This window comes from Numida meleagris, chromosome 5 (assembly GCF_002078875.1).
Source record: "Numida meleagris isolate 19003 breed g44 Domestic line chromosome 5, NumMel1.0, whole genome shotgun sequence".
NCBI lineage: Eukaryota > Metazoa > Chordata > Aves > Galliformes > Numididae > Numida > Numida meleagris.
Genome location: NC_034413.1, coordinates 35,953,349 through 35,974,795, shown reverse-complemented (window position 1 = coordinate 35,974,795; position 21,447 = coordinate 35,953,349). Strand labels below are relative to the sequence as shown.

General features: G+C 51.8%; 1 protein-coding gene across 1 annotated transcript; it reads left to right on the top strand.

The window, feature by feature from the left end:
* Positions 3,238 to 16,373, top strand: ASB18 (ankyrin repeat and SOCS box containing 18). Its single transcript, XM_021397531.1, is given in 6 exon segments — positions 3,238 to 3,424; positions 6,265 to 6,414; positions 7,117 to 7,384; positions 14,418 to 14,916; positions 15,647 to 15,760; positions 16,188 to 16,373. Coding segments are annotated over 6 exon segments (1,404 nt in total).

Genomic DNA, 21,447 nt, shown 5'->3' with positions numbered 1-21,447 from the left:
TTTTTTCAGTCCCAGGTACATCATCATTTATCCCAGCTCCCGGTGTCCTGATTCACACTGGGAAGAGAGGAGAAGCCACCTAGGGTCTATATAGTGGAGCGGGACAATTGCTTCCTAAGTAAAAGGAAGGTCTGGGTACAATCCTGTCCTCTCCATCGAAAGTACCACTGTTCATTCACCTATCAGAAAGCCAAAATACCACATGGACTGAAAGTCACCATCTAATTGGCAGAAAGACCGATCCAAGCCCACAAGACCACAGCTGGCCCCAGAGTGTCCCAAAGGCATGAGGCAAGGAGCTGCCATCCTCTTCCGCTGCCCAGCCTGTCTGAAACCATGCCATGGTGCTGGGGGCTGATGTACTGGGGAAGCAGCAAGGGCTTAATTGGGTATAATTAACTCTGGAGGGGAAGCAAGAGCAATGTGCCTCCTGTTCTGACAGCACCTTGCCCAGGGGGAATTCCTCCTGCCCCTCAATCAGGTGGGCAGGATGCTGAGCACACTCTTATCAGTCATCAACAGAACAGACCCTCCCTGCCACCCCAGGGCAGCCATCCTGTGGGTTCCCACAGCCTCGGGCTCAGCCCTACTGCAACCAGTAGCTTCTCTTTTTTCCACTCCACACACAGGTGTGCCAGCATATCAGTGCACTTCTGCATGGCACGCTGGTCCCCCAAACTAACCTTGTCGTTGCCTGAGTAGAGGAATAGCCAGCCCCTTATCTCCTTTACCCAGACTAACGCGTTCCTGCAAGTAAAACTGCTACTTTTAACCCAAATCAGCTCCTGACTGAGGCCAGAAGCACTCCAATGGACTCACGTACCTCTGCACAGGTACCTGCTGACAGCTCACCCAGTATGACAGATGGGCCAGGTGCCAGCCATCCCCAAGGATAAGCCTCTCCATTGCAACGCTTCCCCAACCTGTAATTTCCCAAGTGAGCAAGGAATGGAAGGGAGCTCCTCACCCATTGCAGGAGCACAGCCTGATGAAAGTGAACTAGCATGCAAACCAGATGGCCACCTTGGCAAGCCACAGCTGTGCTAAGGAGAGGTCATACCGGTAATGAACTGGGCCTGGTTCTCACTAATTAATGCTGTCAGGTGAAGTTCAGAGGTGTCCACTGCTAAGGAATAAATCAATCCTTCAGTACTGCATACATCCAGAAAGGGATAGTTGAGTTTGTTCCTCTGAGTCCCAGAGGGCAAGTAATTATCCCCTTAACTTTCTCATTAGGAAGCACTTGGAAAACTCTTTCCAACCTGTAAATACCTGTCCTTCCCAAATTCATGATGCTTCCAGGTGCTGAAAGCTAACCTAGCCCTGGAGTAAAACCAGCACTTCTCCTGCTCCCCAGTGATGCCATGGCAGGTCCCATGTGACACCAGGCAGCCCTCAAAACAGCACCACCCAGAAATTCATCTAGTGCCGACCCTCAATGCCTTCCATCTGGCCTCATGTTTTGATACAATAGAAGGATGAGATGCCATCCAGAGGGACCTGGACAGGCTTGAAAAGTGGGCCCATATGAACCTAATGGGGTTCAACAAGGTCAGGTGCAAGGTGTTGCACTTGGGTTGAGGCAATCCCAGATACAAGTACAGAGAGAGAAGGGCTCACTGAGAACAGCTCTGCAGAGAAGGACTCAGGGGTCCTGGTGGGCACAAGCAAGCCATCATGTGCTTGCAACCTGAAAGGCCAACAGCATTCTGGGCTTCATCAGCAGAGGGGTGGCAGCAGGGCAAGGGTGGGGACTGTCATTCATGGCCCCCAGTACAGGAGGGATGTGGAGCTGTTGGGATTGAGTCCAGAGGAAGGTCATGAAGATGTTCAGAGGGCTGGAGCATCTCTGCTACAAATAGAGCCTGAGGGAGCTGAGCTTATTCAGCCTGGAGAAGAGAAGGCTCTAGGGAGACCTCATTGCAGTCCAGTACTTGAAGAGAGGTTATAAACTGGAGATGGGCTGACTTTTCACACAGGCAGATAGTGATAGGACAAGGGGGAATGGCTTTAAACAAAAAGAAGGGAGATTTAGGTTAGATACTAGGAGGAATTTTTTTACCCAGAGGGTGGTGAGGCCCTGGCACTGCTGCCCAGAAGCTGCAGATGCTCCATCCCTGGAGGTGTTTAAGGCCACTTCGGATGGAGCCCTGGGCAGCCTGATCTGCTGGGTGACAGCCCTGTCCATTGCAGGGGATTGGAAATGGGTGGGCTTTAAGGTCCTTTCCAACCCAAGCCATGCCATGAATCTATGATTTTATTTGGGAGAGGAAAGGAGGAAAATCCTCACAGCAGGAAGTTTGGAACTAGGTGACCTTTGAGGTCCCTTCCAACCCAAGACATTCTGTGACTGATTCTACTTAGGTGGGTAACAGGAAAATCCACTGCCTTTCCCATGGTCAGGCCAGCAACCCCAAGGGTGATATCTAACATGAAGCGAGCCTCAGTAGCAGGAGACAGCACTGCTGGGGAGAGAAATGGGACCGCTGCGTGACTGCTAATTAGCAAATGCCATTAGCAGTGCCGCACTGATCCGTGGCCACGTGACACAAGGTCAGTTGGAGACAGCTTTCCCTGTTATCGCTGCACATGACATTTCACGACAACATTGCTGAGAGGTTAAATAATCGGTAGTGCTGCGCCAGGCAGCCCCCAGCCTTTGGAAATGTGATTCCCCCTAAAACAGGATGCACACCCAGGCTGAATTCACACACGGTAATTAACACCGTGCGCTGCTTCAGCAGGGAGGGGGCAGGGGAAGCCTGCACTTTGTATTTTTAGTGCAGCTAATAGCTCTAGGGTTTTTATTCCTGTCTACGTGTTAATTGACAATCTTTTAAAGGAAAAAAAGCTGCAGTGGAAAGCACTGTGTGGTTAGGAGAACTGGAAAGGGATTTTTTTAATGGAATCAAATTATTTACCTTTGAGAAAGAAGGACTACAATAGCACGGAGTCACACAGAATATCTTCACATATCATATAGAGCTGTTAAAGGGAAATGTTTCAGCACTCTTTAAATATTATTTAATTCCAGATAAAACCCAGAGAAAATCAATGCAGCCTCCTGACGGGTGCGTATTTCAGCAGGAGGCCAGACCTGGCCTCCCACCCACGGGACTTTTATGGGGGCTGCTGGCATGATGCCCACCTCCCTGCTGCATCCCTGCTGTGCTTTGTCCTCCTGCCCAGTGGCTCAGCCACAGAGGCTCAGCTGGGGGCACGAGCCGGTGCTGTCACATGGGGCTGAGCAGCACAGGCAATATAAATGTGGTGACATGTGCCTGGCAGACTGTCCCATCTCCAGGAGCACACAGCCCTGACTTGGAAGTGGGAGGAGCAGGGGATGCCCATGCCCAGGGCAGCCTTGCAGGGACCAGTAGAGCCCAGCCTGGCAGAGCCAGCCTTGCACCACCAGCCCCCTGAGGTAGGTGGGACGGCGGGCGGGTTGCCACACAGCACAGTGGGACACCTCCACCTGGCTTAATTTTCTCAGTTTCATGGGGGTTGGGAGGGTGCAAACCTTAAATCCGTCATGGGTTCTGTCTGAAGCCGGGAGCAGCTGGCCACCTGCCCTCACGTCAGGGGCTCCTGCGTGCACATACAGTTGAAATTTCATTGGAAAAAAGGTATAATAATGCGATTTTCCACTCCCGGAGGGCAGCTTTAAATCACATGTGCACATCTGGACCCTGATGGTTTTTACACCGACCAGCGCCTGTGTGTTGAACCTTTGGGGCTGGCAGAAGAAGCGACAGCGGTCTGAAGCCTTGGCAGTGCTACGGCTAGGTTGCTATGCGGCAGCTTGCAGCAATGGCTTAGGGAACAAGCTCTTGCTTTAGTCATTTTGATTTTGCATATTGTGCTTTTTCATGTGACAGCGATGAGTTTTCCTTGTAATGCGAAGCTGGCGCAGACAATTTAAGTCATTATTAATAGATATACTTGATCTGAGGAAGTAAAATGCTTAATGTTTTGTTAAATGAGGTGTACTCTGCAAACACTCCTATTTGAGGAGACGGTTAAGATGCTACCCCACATTAGAGATTAATGCTTGCAAGGCTATTACTAATGGAGTGATCACCCTTTTCTCACCAGCTTTTGGAATAGCTATGGATATCCCTGTAAGCCACCCCATACACATAAAGTAATCCTGGGTTAAATTTGGGGCAGGGACAGGCCCTTGGTGCCATGATGCACAAAGGCCTTGATAGCAGGAAGGACGGATGGCACAAGCCAAAGCTGCATGGCACACCATGCAGACCCTGGGGTCCGAGCCCTCCACCACCCAAAATGGAGGCTTGCCCAGTGGAAAAACAGAGGCTTGCCCATGACACATCAGGGCACAGTGTGGGTCACAGGTGCTAGATTTTTATTAGACATTAGGAAGAAATTCCTCACCCTAAGGGTGGCGAGGTCCTGACACAGGCTGCCCAGAGAAGCTTTAGCTGTCCCATCCCAGTGCTCAAGGCCAGGCTGGATGGGGCTCTGGGCAGCCTGGTCTGTAGGAGTTGTCCCTGCCCATGGCAGGGGTTGGGGCTGGTTGACTCTGGGGCTCCTGCCAGCCCAAGCCATGTTGTGGTTTTATTATTTACCTTAGACATCCAACCAGGGATGACTTTCCCACTTCCAAGTCAGTCTCAAGGCGCACCGCAGGTGTTCTGCCTGCTGAATCCTCTCTCCAGTAAATTATTCTTGTATGTATGGTAACATTACCCTTAAAAACATGCAAATACAGTTTCGTCCTGACTGCACTCTCTACCTACATCAGTGGAAAAAGAGCCTGGCTTAGCTGGCTTGTGCATGAGGTAACTGAGAAAGGCTCGTGTGCTCATGCCACTCAGATACAAAAGGATTTTTTCTTTTGCTCTCACCACTCCTGACTATTTTTAACTCCCTGCAAGGGCTGCTGTTGAACCTGTCATTAGCATGACCCAAGAAGTGAGTGCTACATGCAAATAGATGCTGCTTACAAGGCTTCCAAGAAGGGGTCATGGAGCATTTCAGCGTGTTCGTAGTGACAGTTTAATGCCTGAGATGCAAACACACACACCCCTTGCAAAATTAGCCCAAGTCTGACCAAGAAAATCTGGGCTTCCCACCACACACAGAGGGCATGGAAACCAGACATGGTCTGGGGAAGGTGATGCTCTGCTGTCAGGCAGGTGGTGACAATAGGGCACGCACAGCCAGGGCCTCCTCAGCACCCTGCTCTTCCCTTGCAGTCTCCAGGGCCAAACAGCCAGGTGTTACCTCAGCCTCGCTGAGCAAAGCTAACAGTGTGGGTGTGCTGAGCCAGGGCACGCACAGGGTCTCTAAGCAGCAGCCCCAGAGGGGTGCAGGAAGGCCCCAACCACATCCCAGCATTTCTTGACATGGAGAATACCAGCAGCCTCTCCGCACCCTGAGCACGCTGCTTGCCATCAGCATTCCCACAGAGGGAGGGAGGGCTGGCAGGCGAAGACGCAGGGCTTTGTGTAACTGAGAGCCATGCAACATGAGTCACGAGACACTCAGGCTCTATTCTCGGCCCCACCACAGACTTATCCCATGACCTTGGGGGAGCGGGTGGCCACGAGCCCCCTCCTTGGAGCTTGCTTAAATGGCAGCAGGCTGGGCCCTTTCTCTCCTATACAAGGCATTGCAGGAGAAGCGGCCCCCCCTGCCAAAGGGCCTGGAGGGTTTTACCTCAGTGGGCTTTGCCAAGTGCTTTGCATCCTTGAGAAGACTTGCCGGCATGCCAGCTGCACAGTGTTGTCCCCTGATGCAATGCACAGATCTTTCTGTGTAGAGACGGTGAGATTGCCACCAGGTATGGAAAAGTGTCATAGAGAAAAACACTTTCTCATTTGGGTACTCTTAGACAGAGCTCACGAATGTTTATGTGGGGTTGGACAGATGGGAGCTGGTTACATTTCCCAGTCTCAAACAAGCGTGTTCCAATCAATCTGCCACCTGCAATTAGAACAGCCATTGAATCAAAGAGGTGCTAACACACACAGCCCAGAGACCACCTGACTCTCTTTGTATCAGGTATCCATTATCGTCTGACCCCTCTGGAGTTATAAATACAACAACAATAGAGCCTTAACTGGATTATAATTAGACAATGAGGACAGGACAATGGAAACAATGACCTATAAAAGCCCCTCTGCCCTCCCGGCTGCAGGGGAAGCACTGGCATGGACAAGTTACCAGGACCTGCGACAGAGAGGCTGCAGATTTCTCCCAAACTGGATTCAGAGCATCCACCGACATCTCCTGCAGAGAAGTACTACCGAGCCCTGGTCACAGGGAACCTGCGGAGCCTGCAGGTGCTGACGGACAGATACTATGAAGATGTCAACCTGGTTTTTGAGATCAGTAAAAATGAGATGGAGTGGCAGGTGAAAAGCCAAGCATCTTATGGACTCTCAGGTACTTCTTCTTTAAAAACCAGCCCAGATCAACACCAGAGACTTACTAACCTAACCAAATGGGAGACGCACAGTGCACTGAACTGCCTGGCACTACCTTCATTGTAACCTGTTCCTGAGATGCCTCCTTTCTGGCTAAAGGATTGAAACCTGCTGCCTTAGCCAGAAACACTTGGCAATTTTGGTTGCTTTCTTCTGTTCTGCACACACTAACACAGAGGGGCAGGAAAGTGCAAAAAGTTTGTGCTCACATCATTTTCCAGGCTGGGATGGGGCACCCTGTGGTTTAGGCATTCTTGCAAGAGGGCTTGCAGCCCAAATTCCATGGTGGATGCTCGGAGAGGTCACCTCGTTCCTGTCTGGCAGGAATGAGATGCTGGGCTGGCTTTGTACCAGCAAGAACAGCTCCTCCTTCCCTGCTGCAAGCAGGAACCCGTGGGCTGCCTTTCAGCAGCTGTCCACAGGAGAGGGAAAGGAGCAGAGCCTGCAGCGAGGTCCTGTCCTATCACAAAATCATAGCATTATCTGGGTTGGAATAAAAACTTCAGGATAACCAAACCCAACCATTAAACTTGATTTACTGAGTCCCACCATTAAGCTATGCCCCTTAGTGCCACAACCACATGTCTCCTAAATACCCCCCAAGGCTGGGGGCTCCTCCACTTCCCTGGGCCATTCTCATTCATCTCCCTCATCCCTGCAGGGCTGTGGTCGCTGGAGTACAAGCAGGAGCTGAGCACACCACTGTGCATCGTTGCCAGCCGGGGCCACTTGGCCTGCCTGCGGCACCTCCTGCACCGCCAGGCTGACCCCAACCTGGCGCCGGGGGGCTGGGCCCCCCTGCATGAGGCCTGCTGCAGGGGGCACGCTGCATGTGTCGACCTACTGCTGGAGCACCAGGCTGACCCCAACCTCCGGAGCGACGAGGGGCTGGCCCCGCTGCACCTCTGCACCGCCCGCAACTCACTGCGGTAAGGAGAGGATCTTTTCCCAGACGCATGCATGACACCAGCACGCTGCCTCTGTCCTTACAATGATCCCCAGCCTACTCCCATCGTTGTTCCTGGATTGGTGTAGCCAAAATTTTAGTTGTCACACTGGGCATCCTCACTGGCTGCATCCTCCTGCCTTGACAGTGGTCAGAAGGGCCACTGCCATAAGGCTGGGCAGGGGTTTGGAGGATGGAGAAAGCTTTGCAAAACCCTTTAAAAGCAGCACACGAGCCACCATGCTCCTGGAAGAGGATGTCTCTATGCCAAGCACATTGCATTGCACAGGTCCCCTTCCTGTGGGTGGGAGTATCCATGTGCTTTTTCTTTCTCCTCTAATGAATCTCTCAAAAATCGCCATGTCCAGGGTCTCACAGCTGCTATGCTTCCTCCTGGGAGATGCCTGGGGTTTGCCCCACTGTGGGGCACATGGGCTAACTCCGTCTTTCATAGTCCTCAGCCCCAGCCACGAGGGATGTCAGTGCCATTCAGGGCACCCACTCTTCCTAGTCTGATGGTTCCCCTGCACCCTTGTTCCATCGGGTGGGTTCACCTCAATTGGAATTATCTCGGTTTATCCTGGTTTATGAAGCTCGGCCACATGCATCGACTCTCCTTTTCAGTTGCATCAATCCCAGTGCTTCAGACACAGGCATGGATGTTACATTTAAAAATACATGTGTTTGCCCTCGCCGTGGGCTTTGTGCGTGTGTGTCTAGTTTCAGCCCAGTAGGACTTTAAGTGCCTGAATCATTAAGCCCGGGGAATCTGGATTTTAAAAAGAGCTCGGCCCCTTGATATCCTGATGAAACCACTTAGGGCTGCAGCGAATTTCATTGCCTGCCAGCTTCAGTCAAAAACCACCCTGGCTTCAAACCTCTCCCCTTAAGGCAGGCAGCGAGCTTAAATAGAAGTAGGTGTTGAAGGCAAGGTATCCACTACAGATCCAATGTATTGTGGGCCAGATGTCAGAGATCTGTTCAAGCAAGAGCTCTGCAAAAGAAAGGCAGCCGGAGAGGAAAAGGTTTTCAGACATAAATATCTCAAACTCGTCATATAAATAAGAGGCTCTGCAATAGAGCAGAAGACACGAACCATTCAGCCGAAATCCCTGTATTAATCAAACGCATCCTTGACGCGATGAGGGTTGTGTCGGCGTGCACAACACAAATTACTTTGCAGGATGGAAGGGCGAGGGAGGATGGCACCAACAGCCCTCATCATTAATAACAAGCTGCTTCTCCTTCCTTCCCTCGGGTTCTCCTGGTCGGCCCCTCTGGAGATATACTGTGGATCCATCAGTCCCCAAACCATTGCACCAGCATTTCCCAAAGCCCCACCCAGCAAGTTTTAAGCCCCTCAGTCTGGAGACAGTGAGGAGAGTGCTCAGGATGTGGCCGCCAGCCTGTGTGTCCCTCATCCCACAGAGGTCTGAGTGAAATATTAGAGACATCCCAATATCAGAGTCATCACCAATCTGCACGCTATTCCCCCCAAAGAGGTGGAGTGGGATGGCAGGTGAGCCAGCAAAAGGCAACACAGAGACCAGGCAGGTGCAATGTGGAAACAGCTGAGTTATAAGCCCTTGAATATTGAGGCTTTATAATGGAAATGCTGAGAGACCCTTAACTACGCTACCCAGCGCTACGGGGGCTTCTACAATAACTAAGCCAACTCCCTTGAAAGATCAAAAATTAATAGACATTTCAGACAGGTTTTGAGGTTTCGACCACTGCTTTTCAATTGCAAAGACTTTGCTAAAGTTAGAGACTGAGGAGGTCAAGCTTGAGGTAACACAAACATTTCTTCTTTGATTAGGGGGAGACTACTTTACCCTGCCTTTTTTTTTTTAAGTAGTAGATTTTAGGTCATCCTTAATTTTTTACTGACAATAAAGAGCAGGTCATTGACCTACATAGAGAGCTATTTTATTTTTCTCCCTCTTGATAACAATGGCCAGAACACCAATGTGCCGGGTTCTTCTATATTCCCATATACTCGGCAATTCACCATGGGGGCAGGACTTAAAACCTTTGAGCCTCTCAGTGACTGGGATAAAAAAAATTATCTGGGCTTCCTTCCAGCCATTTGAGCTTCAGAATCCATGAGATTTCAACAAAAAGGATATCAGAGCTTTAATCTAGGAGCTTTTTGAAGAGATTTTAAAAAAAAGTTCCAGTAAAGTTCAGTCTTACCTTCTTCACTTTAGGAGCTGTTCATGCCAACGTCGTCCTATTTAGTAGAGTTCCTCTCCTTGACCTCTTTTTTACAGCAGAGATAATTAACATGGTGGGGTAACATGAGTCTCTAAATTCACTGCACTCACTCCCTGGCTCTCTCTCATTTCCCTCTCAAGCCGGGATGATTAAAGGAGAGTGCCTTTATTGGCATCCCAAAAAATAAAATAAAAATAATTGAGGGGGAGAGGAAGAGGCATCAGCGAGCATGGGATAGCAAGCAGGCATGGGTGGTTTTAATGGAGTGCAGGATGCATTCCCTACCCCGTCCCACACTTCCTATGGCAGTGCCCCAGTAGAAGGGATGGCAAACTCTACCACAGGCACCAGCCGAGCCTCTGCTCTGCAGTCCTCCTTCAGATCTGCCAGGTGGGAAACACTCTCTGAAGAGCACAGGTTTCCCATGGACCTTCCCAGTGGGCGGGAGAGCCTCTCTGGAGGGAAGGCCCCCAGGGCTCCCCATCCTCACCCTCTCCCTTGCAGAAGAGGGCTTGCCATGCCAAGGATGGGAAGAGATGACACTACTGCTTCTGCCCTATTGCCCTGTGCCATGTTGAGCAAGGAAACTAGGAAAACGCCTGAAGGTGCTGATACCGAGGGCTTCCAGCAATCAGACGCACCCATTAGCCCATTCCTCCAGCCAGAGCTACCTGCTGGTGTGACAAAGGCCCTCAGACGCCAACTCTTTTTCTTCTTTGTTGCACTAATGCTACCCAAGCCCCTTCAAAATTGTGCTTCTAGAGTAGCCGGCACCCTTGGAAAGAGATTTATCATGTCTGGCTTAGGTCTTTGTGTTCACTTTTTCGCTTTTCTCCACCCTGAGAGATGGAAGAGGAGTTGTCTTCAAGCTCTGACCCTCCAGCTCTAGGGACAGGAGATAAACCATGAGAAGAGTCAATGAAGAGGGAATTTTGTGCCCAAGAGGTTCCCACCAAAATAAGATGGGGTAAGGAGCAAGCACAGGAGCAGCCAGCTCAAGGAGGTGCTTTTAGGTGAGGGTAGTTCAGGCAAAAGGTGAGTCTGGGAGAAGCGAGCAGAAAATGGGAGCAAGAATGGTCTCCCCCTCTCGGAACTGTAGAATCATAGAATCATTAAGGTTGCAAAAGACCTCTAAGATCATCTAGTCCAACCATCAGCCCACCCCCACCAGGTGCAGCCGGAGAGGTTGCTGCAAATAAAAAAAGAGCATGGATTTTAAAAGCCAGCATTTAGCATCATCTAGTGCTAAATCAAGTCCTCTGCTCCATTTGGCATTGCTAGAATACAAAACTCAGAGCATTCAGAGCTGCTGCTTTGGAAATTTATTCCCCACCGAGGGAGGGCCACCTCTGTGATGGGCCTTGGGCAGGAAGGAACGCACTCAGAGCAGACAAGAAGTACAATCCAGCAGGAGTCTTCTTTGGAGAAGAAAAGGACTTTGAAGGAGTCAAAGGATGAGGTGTAACAAGTATGTGTCAAGATGAGGTGTCAGACATCCGCACACCCACAGCTCATGAAGATTTGGCAAAGACATGTGCAGGCACTGGGCAGCATCCCTCCACATCCAGCCACCTGCCCATAGCACCAGCGTCACCATCATTCTCCAGTGGGCTTTCCGTACCCAATGGGTGAATTTTAGATTTTAAGGAAAAGCATCTTCCCCTTCTCTTTTCTAATGATATTAACAAAAATTATCCTTCCATTCAGAACGGGGCCTGTGAAAGACTGTTTCCCAAGCTGCAAGAAATGACAGACAGATCAAGAGCAGTTCACTCTGGGCAGCCCTTGCCATGAAAAACAAGAAAGTGAAGGTCAAGAAAGACTCACTTCAACCTTAGGGAGGGAAAAAAAAAAAAAAAAAAAAAAAAAATCAGAAGCATCAAAAAAAAAAAAAAAAAAAAAAAGAAGAAGAAGAAGAAGCAAACCAAACAGATTTTCATTAAAAATCCTGAGGGATCACTCTGGTTTTGGGATAGGAATTTCCTTGTCTGCCCCAGCTCTCTGCTCCTCCTGGTGGCTGTTCATTGCATCTCATTTCAAAGCAAAGCTCTTTTTCCTAGCCTGGGTATAATGTTTCATACCAGTCCCTGACCACCATTTATTTCCATGGCACCTCCGCAATGCACTGGGAGCTTTGGCCAGGGCTATAGGCCAAAGGGAACAGAGCTGCAGGCACTTTGCCCTTTAGAAAGTGCCCATGGCATTGACATCTGCACCAGATGATAGTACCTGGCTGGTGGTATGTTTTGCCACCCCACATCTTAAGTTTGGCTGAACTAAGCCCCTTGACTTCTTGCAATATTCCTGGAAAAGCAAGGTAGGGGAGACCCAGAAAACAGCAAGTTTTAGCTGAGCCTTGTTCAGTGGGACTTTAGTCTACTTTGATGATGAACAACAAGATATGAACAGAAAAACAAGAAGACAGCAATGCCGGCAAAGTGTTAGAGTGTATGAGTTCATCAACAGAGATTAGAAGATAAAATAAGAGCATATAGCCAGCAAACATGAATGGCATCTACCCTATCTACAGCCCCAGGCTGGCTGCTAACCAGCACCTGCTTTTGGCGCATGCATTGAAACGGGAGGTGTGTGCTCCTTGCAGGGGCCCACAGTTTCCAGAGGAGATCACCCCTTATTTATAGCCCCTCACTGACATTCCAAAGGGAAAATTCACTACCAAACAACTTGGGTTTCCTCCAGCAAATTGGATGAGATGAAGCCGTAGAACTCAAAAACAAATCACTGCTAAACAGCACCTGGAAAAGGTGGGGTTTCCACACCGGTGTGTCTGGAACGGTATTTGGGATGTCGAGAGGAGTTTGACTCCCTGTAATATCAGCTATCTTGCAGTACGTTCCTGCTCCATGGGATGGGACCACTGCAGCATGGCTTCTCCTGGACCGCCCTCCACACCTCTTAGCAAAGGCTGGGCTGCTGCATGTTTTCACCCATGGCAGAAATACTTTTTTTTCCAATTTCTCCTGCAGAACCATTATTTGTTTTGCTCAGAGCATGTTATATGAGGATGTTAGAGCTAGACATGACATTAGCATTAACGTAAACCTGAGAGATCCCAAAAGAGTCATTATAGTTAGGGCTACACATCCTTTGCCATCCAGAACAGGGAAGACAGGTAATCAAGGTGTGATTTGCTCCAGCAACAAGATCTCCTCCAACACAATTCTACAGACCATCGGCAGACTGCAAAACCAAGAAGACACAATGGTATAAGCCATTGCTTGAAACAGGGGTCATGCGTGTTTTAGAGTAAAATGGGAACTGCACTGTATATGCAGCAGCTTTTGGCCAAACTCATTCATTTCCAAACAAAACACAGGGACAAGTATGCATGATAACCAGCCCTGAGCTTATCACCTGTGTTGTCAGATTATTTTTTTTGCAAAGCCTAAATTCGGAGGACTATTTTAGGTCAGTAGTCTCAAATGTCAATTAAGGAACAATGGATTAGCACAGTGAAAGTATTCAGTACAAGATTCCTGTGCATTCTGCAGCCTCAGAACTAAAAAGACCAATTAAAAAGCTAGATCTTGGGGTTCTTTTAATGTCTCGTTAAAACACGGGCAGCAGACCCAATGCAGTCTGGCAGTGTCTAGAAGCACTACACCTGCAAAGGCTGCAGTATGAGCCTGGCCACACTGTTCTGAAGCATCTTCCTCAGCAAACTGGGGCTTGGCATGCACAGGAAAGCAGCCCAGGGAGGTGTTGTCAGGTCCTGCACTGCCAAGGACAGTGAGTGTCTCCTTAGCAAGCCTCAGGAAGAACCAGTGCTGCAGAACCAGGCAGCTTCAAGTAATCTTTATTTTATTTCTTATTATTACTATTACTGTTGTTGTCATTATTATTATTAATACTACTGCTATTATTATCCCCATGCATATTACCATTCATCTGGGCCAGATAAAACCTTCTTCCTCCCCAGGACTCCTCTCCTTTCCCATCCCTCCTCTTGGAGAGGCAAGGACAGGTCTCTGCTCCTGCACAGATTCTCCTCATTTTGTTTTTGCATCACTGCCTGAGTCCTCTGAGTGCCCCAAAAGATACCAGAAACAGCTAAGAAACAAGTGCTTGGTGCTGCAAAACTCAGCTCCTGCAGCTGGGTGGTGACATTGCCATCCTTCCCTGTCCCCTCAGTGCCCAGCAGGAGATGTGTCAGCCATCCCGATTCATTTGCACTGGCTGATCACATCTGTTTATTCAGATATACATACACACAAAACCTGTGGCAGCTCCTTTAGCGTCTATCTGTTATCACAAGGATTCCTGACTGCAGGTGGAAAAGGATGTCCTCAGCAGTGCCCCAGAGACTACTTGGCTTTGAGGCATGGATGTCAGCTGAGGCTTTGGGTTATACATATCTTCTCCAACAGATGGATGGCATGAAAGGGCCTATCACCCTGTGTGTCCTCGTCATGGCCCTTTGACTGGGACAGAACTCAGCCCATGGCCAACCGTGGGCACGTGCACAAACATGGGCAGAGCCGGGCTGAGAACCTCCATCCCCCAGTGGTGCTGGAACAGCAGGACCTTCATGGTCATGGCAGCCGAAGATAACCATTCATGAATGATGCTGGTCAAGGGCAAGAGGGAGAAACTGTCCGAACCCCCACCAGGGTGGACACATGGCATCAGAGTGCAGAGCAGCTCTCCCCAGCCTCTGCTGCACCCTGAAATCAATGGTTGCTCCTCAGCACCATGACGCCACAGGATCCCAGCCCCAGACCTTCGCCGTCCTCTCTGCAGACCCCCCCCACCCCAACACACACCCATATGCTTTACAGATGCGCCGAGCTGCTGCTGAAATATGGAGCCACTGTCAACCTGCCCAGTGAGGACAGCGGGGAGACAGCACTGCACGTGGCAGCCAGACACAGCCTCTACGACCATGCCCACCTCTACCTGAAGCACGGGGCAAATGTGGATGCCCGCAGCACCCGGGGTGAGACGGCCTTGAGCTTACTCTGCAGGCAGGCCCCAGACGCTGCTGAGGATGCCCTGCAGCTGTGCCGGCTGCTTGTTGTGCACGGAGCCAAGCTGGACGCACGCGACGAGCTACAGCGGAGCCCCCTGCACGAGGCCTGCGGGGCGGCCAACGCCGTGCTGGCGCGGTTCCTGCTGAGACGTGGGGCTGACGTCAATGCCATTGACTACAATGGCATCTCCCCGCTGGGCTGTGTGCTGCAGGCGGCTGCCTTCAAGCAGGAGCTGAGGCCGCACCTGGTCGTGCAGCTGCTGCTCAACTATGGATCCCAAAAGATATGGCCCCACGCCTTTGCCAAGGTATTGGTGTTGGTGCTGTGGGGTTGTTGACGCGTACGCGTGGCGTGGAAGCAGGTTGGGCTGCAGGTGGGCTGACATAGCATGGTGTGTGGGGTTTGAAATCAGGATTCCCTCTGCTCATCAGTCACAGAATTGTTTTGTTGGAAAATATCTTTGTGACCATCAAGTCCGACCATCACCTGGCACCATGAAATGATGTCCCTCAGCGCCACATCCACACATCTCCTAAATACTTCCAGCGATGGGGTCTCCACCACTGCCCTGGGTGGCCCCTTCCAATGCTTGATGGCTCTGTCCAAGCATTAGTTCTTTCCAAAAACCAATCTAAACCTCCCCTGCTGCAACTTGAGGCCATTTCCACGCGTCCTAATGTCACTGGCTTGGCACATCAGCCATCAGTGCAGTCTTGTTATGGCTGTGCGTCTCATTGATTTTACATCAAACAATCAAGAAAATATTACCCAGGCTTATCACATGCAAGCCAAAAATGTAAACAAGAAGCAAGATCTGCATCCAGAGGAAACACCGCCACAACAAGGCAGGTCTTCAAATGCATGTCCACTGTACGCAGAGACAGACGCTGCCTCAGATCCGTATGGGACCATCCCAGCCATCCTCTCAGACCATGATGGGGACGGATGAGCCTCATCCACAGCTTATAGAGGATCTGCTGCTCTGGGAAATGCCATCTAACCACCTCAATCACTGTTCCTTCTTTGCCCATGACTAGGTGCTGAGGTCCTGCGCGGCTGTGCCGGAGGTCATTGAAATCCTCATGAACTCCTACTCTCAAATCCCCATCTCTGAGAAGTGGGTGGAGGCTGTGCCACAGGAGGTCCTGCAGGTGAGGCTGGGGCAAGAGGGCCAGCTGTGCAGCACAGCCCATCCCCACACTGTGCCCAAATGGGGGCTGGTGCTAGCAAATCCTTCTCCAAGAAAATAAATCCAAATGCTGCCGTGAGCGGCTAGTTTCCAGGTGACCAGACAAACCAAGCCAAATGGATTCCCAGAGAGAAATTAAAACACCTGAAGCTTCCCTTGGGAGGGAAAAAGAATAAAAATCAAAAATAAAAGTAAGCGTAGTTCTAAGCGCTGAAGCCCAGTTTAACAGGGTTTACCTGAACCATCTCAGCTTTGCATCACCAAACACTGACAGTGGATTTCTTACCTGCCTTCCTTAGATCTGCATCTCTGGCTTGCTTGTCTTAACTAAAATAATAATAATTATTTAAAAAAAGGCACTCATTTATTTTCCCTACTTCTCTGTGCAGCAGCACCAGCCATTCTACGAGTCCTTTTTCCGGCTGTCAGGCACAGTCCGGTCCCTACAGCACCTGTGCCGCTCCGCCATTCGGAAGAAGTTTGGCAGCCGGTGTCACTGCCTCATCCCCTCGCTGCCTGTGCCCAAGCCGCTGCTAGACTACCTGCTGCTGGAGCCCGAGGGCGTCCTGCTCTGAGGACACAGCCCTCCTCCGTGTCTTCCCTGCAGCAGCATCCGTTGCTGCCGGCCGAGCGGAGCAGCCACTGTTTTCATGACAGATCGGTGTTTTTCCGGGACTTCTAATGTAACTAAAATGTGCTTGCAGCTGTAACTTGGTATTGATTTGATTGTTTCTTTCTTTTCTAATTGTGCTTTTGATAGGTTATTAGGAGTAATAAAATGGTGAGTGGCTGCTACAAGCAGGTGCGGGTGACATTCAGGACCAAGAGCTCACAAAGCTGTGGGCTCCCAGGTGTGCAGCAGCTCACCTGTTCCCCTGGCCATGGTGCCACCTCCTGCACCCATCGTGCCTGTCGTTGTCACTGGGTGCTGGCATGGGGGATGGTGGGCACACAGCCCTTTGGGCTGTCTTTGCCAGCAGTGCCTTGGCACACAGCAGCAGGGAGCATTTGGATCCCCATATGAAAGACTGCTGAAGCAAAGCAAGCGTGTGCATGCACCCCTTGGAAGCACTCACCCAATTGTTTCACAGCTCAATGACACTCACTATCAAATAAAATTAAAGCAGGACGAGAATAAGCCTTTTTTCTGTGTTGGGCTGGATGCCGCACAGAGCTCTGCAAGTACACAGCCCTCCTCTATTCAATGGAAACAAACAGGGTGATGGGTGCAGGATGGGGGCTTGGAGCTCTGGTTCCTGCACCCAGCACTGAGCATGGAGATGGGGAAGGGAAGAAAGTTCCTCACTGGAATTCTGGGTGTGCTCCCTGCCAGATGTGCACAGATATGCAAGCAGTGCTCGGTGCCATCCATGCCCCTTGTCTCCACCTTCAAGGCCACGGGAATGCAAAGCACGTGGGACTCACTGCTCGATCCCAGGGGTGGCGTGGTTGTTTTGCGGGTTTGTTTGGGGGCTTAAGTGGGGAAGTGGGAGCGGTTTGGAGGAGAGCAGCCGTGCCCTAGCGGGACTGAGCTGGGGGCAGCGGGAAGCATGCTGGGGGATCCGCGGACACGCGTGGGAAGCGGCGGCTGCGCGGCTGCGTGCGTCCCGCAGGGGGCGCCGTGGGAACGGCGGAGAGCGGCCGGCGGGTCGGGGGGTGGGGGAGCGGTGGGATAGAAAGTAAAATAAGAGACAGTGATAGAAGGTAAAATGAAAAATAAAGATAAAAAAACAAACGTGAAAATATTTTCAAAGACAATAAAAGCCAAAGAAAGAATGAAAGAAAGAAAGAAGGCAAAAGAAATAAAAAAATCAAAATTCCGATTAAAAATAAAAGATAAATCGATAAAAAGGACAAAAACAACAGCAACAACAAAATAGTTTTGCGCTGCTTTTGTTGGTTTTGCCCCTTTTCTCCCGGCCCGGCCCTGCAAAGTTGCGAAGTTGCGCGGCCGCGCAGGGCGCACTCCGGACGGCGCAGTTCTCCGCAGCCGCGGAGGGCAGTGCGCAGGCGGGGGCTGCCGGCAGCCGGAGGCGGGAGGTCGCATTAACTTGTAATACGGAGCCACATAAAAATGCGATTATGACTGCTAAACAGAACGCAGTAGGCTGCTAGTTAAGACAATGAGATTTCCGGGAAGCGATGCATAAATTCTTCAAAAATGACACATTTTTCACGTTTCATTCCAATTAAATTACTGAGGCAGCTAACACACGATACATTTGGGTGAAATGAAGGCTTTCCGGGAGGCTTTTGTCGGTCTCTCTGGATGAGCGTGGTTTATGGAACGCGGTTCCTATTAAGCCGCTATTAAGGCGGAGTGTCGGAGCTCCCGCTCCTCGCCATGCCCCGGGCGGTCGGGTCCGGCTCTGACCCCCACTCCCCACAGCCGTAGGGAACACCGAGAGCCCTGCCCGGCCGTTTCTGTCCCCCAAAACCCCAAATGGTGGGAATTAACGCAGCCGTGCTCCGCGCTTGTAGGCGGCTGGATACGGAGGGGGGCAAGGAGAGACCGGGGATGATCACAAAGGGGAGGGGACACCAAAAGGGATTCGAAGGGAGAGCGGGGAAGAGACCCCAAAGGGGACTCCAAGAATGATCCCAAAGGGGACCACAAGGGAAAACCCAACGGAGAGCCCAAAGGGGATCACAAAATCTCCCATCGTGGGGTCCCTGCGGGGTCCTGCTCCCCCCGCCCCGGGCAGGAGCCTGCACAGAAACCCCCGGGGGGTCCCGTGCTCCTCTCGGAGCCCCCCAGCCCCGGCCCGGCCCCGGCGGTGGGTTTGCGGAGAGGAGGCAGCGTGCCTGGGCGGGCGATGCGCAAAGCGATACGAATCAGAAATGAGATTTTGAAGTCCTAATGAACCTGATTGCATGAGCATTTATAATCCCCCATGGCTTTAAATGAAATCAGATATAATCAGGAGCTATGGAGAAAGGGAGTGTTTACAGGCAGAGATTGGGAAGTGCTGCTGTATTAGTAAAGATGCTGTTCCTTCTATTGATGTCTGAAATGATGGATAATGTGAGAATGGCAAATATACTATTTGTCTAATGGCTCTGCAATTAAATTCCCCTGTAAATGACCCATGCCTCATTTCATCCTAATCTATGGAATTTTGATTGAATTCGTCAGCTCTAATTGAAAAATACTGCGCTTTAATGTCTGCGGTGCAGTTCCAGGACCGCGGTGGTTTTAATGAGCCGGTGCCCCCTGACCCGGGAATATTTGAGACTTTTCTCCGGGATTGGAGGCGGCAAAATTCCCCCAAACGCTCCCGTGCGGGTCCCCCCTCGCCGGTTCGCTCCCTCCGAGCGCCACTCTCCGCTCCGATCCTTCGCCGCTCCCAAAATATTTTGGCTGCAGTTATCTACATCCGAAAAAGAATATAATCCCATTTCCCCCCGCCCATGTCCGAACGAATTCGGGGCGTTCAGCGGTGCTGCCGGAGCCGCTCTCTTCCCTGACAAAGCCGTCCCCGTGCATGCAGAGAACTAGGGGGTATCGTCCTTTTTGCCTCCTCTTTCCAACCCGAACATACCCTGGAGAAAAGATTTAGGGGGGGAGGGTTGGGAGGGGGAGAGAGTTTGTTAAGGAAACAAAAACAGCAGTAATAAAATAAAATAAGATAAAAAATGTACGCTCAGGAAAAAAAATAAAAAGGGGCGGGGGGAAGGAAAAAGAAGAAGAAGAAAAGAAAACCGCACCAAGGAGCGCAACTCAAACTGCCGGCTGCAGCGGGGTGCGAGCGGCGCGGAGGAGCCCCCCCCCCCCCCGGAGGGTGCTCCCGGGGCTGTCCCGACGGATCCCGTTCTCTCCCCCCCCGCCCCTCAGCCGGCCGTAGTGCCACTCCCGGAGGTGGCAGCCGGGGGTCGCGGTGCCCCTGCCCACCCCGCAGCCGGAGAGCCTCTCTGCCCGAGCGGTGCCCGTGGGGCGGCTCAGCCCCGACCAACGCAGCGGAGGGGTGTGTGTGTGTGTTGGGGTGGAGGGGGGGGATGTTTTGGTGCCGTTTCCCACGTACTGAACATTTCCCCGGTGAGCTGGCTCTGGCGAGAATTATCTCTCCGGGTTCTCCCCCAAGCCGAGTTTTGCTCTTGATAAAGCCATCGGTTCGGCTGTCAGGGGCAGAACGAAGCCGAGCCCCATGCGCACATGCACCAGGCACCCCCATACCATGTACCCGTGCACCACACACCATATACCCGTATAGCATACACCCGTACACCATCTACCTTTGCTTTTCTTTTTTTTCTTTATGCTCCAAAAATCAAGTTTGTGTTTGTTTTTTGCTGCTGTTTTCTTTTTTTGGGGGGGAGACAAAATCATTCTCTACTGTTTTAACGCACGGTCTCTCCCCGTCAGCAGCCAGCCCCAAAACTCCTTGCCTAAAACGGGACCCCAAAGCTCCATCCCTAGAAAGGATTTCTGGGCTGAGCCCAGAGCCCCCCTGACAGCTCAGCGGTGCGGGGACACTCGAACCGCGGGTATTTTTGGGGACCCACCCCCGGAGCCGCCCCGCCGGGGGTCCCCGCCCGCCGCTCCCGGGCGCAGTGCCGCTCGGCCCCCCCGGCACCCGGCGGCATTTCCCAGCGGAGCGCGAACGGCCGCCGCAGAGCTGAACAAAGCCCGTCTCCGGCGGTAGAAGAAGTCACTTTTCTTCGGGGGGGAAATTTTTGTAGGGGACCGACGACAAACGCGAGCTGCGGGCACGGGGCGGCGGGACGCTGCGGCACAGTGACACGGGGACGAAGGGAAAAAAGGGATAAGGATATTCATTTCTAAGTGCTGAGCGGACGGCCGAGATCCGCTCCTCCGATGGCATTCGGGTGGAAGGACCGGGGCACCGTGGGATTTTCCCCTCGGTCCTCGCGATGGGATGAGCAGGAGCCCCGCAGCCCCACGAAGGGGGCCCTGGGGGGACAGTGCCAAAGGGACGGTCACGAAGCGCCCGCGAGGGGGTGAGGAGCGCGGATGAGCGGAGTTTTCCCGGCCCACGGAAGCGGGAGGTGGGCCTCAAAGCCCCCAAAGAAGACCTCAAAGCCCCCAAAAGAGTATGCATTGAAGGGCGGGGGATGAAGGCCAGGGCCCGAACAGCGACAAACCCCATAGTGGGCTCATCGGGGCCGAACTCCCACCGACCCCATAATGGGGTTTGGGCTCACAACCCACTCAGGGGCTGGCTGGGGAGCACGGCCCCGCACACCCCATCCCGGGGGGGAGGCCGCCAGGACCCCCAGCTCCGGAGTGGCTGTGGGGTGCGGGTCATCCACTGCCCACATCGCGCGTGGGGCCCCAAAGCCAGCGCGGGGGCGGCCAAAGGCTGCGCCCCCCCCAGGCCAGGGGTTATCTCCCCCCCTCCCTTTTTTTCTCTTTTTTTTTCTTTTTAATTTTATTTCCCGAACCGTTCCATCTTTGCTGGGAACCCCCCAGAATTGCCGGGCTTCGCCTCTTCGCTGCTCCCGTTATCGTTATTTACGGCCTTTGGAGTTGCGCGAAGTTCCCTTCACGTTCAATTTCCAAGTTTGGGGCTTTTTGTTTTTTCCCCCTTTCCCTTCTTTTTGTGTTTGTGTCCCTCCTTTTGTCCCCGCGCTCCGAGAGGCTGCGATGAAGGCGGCGGCCGCGGGGCCGTAATTCCGCCGCGGCGATGA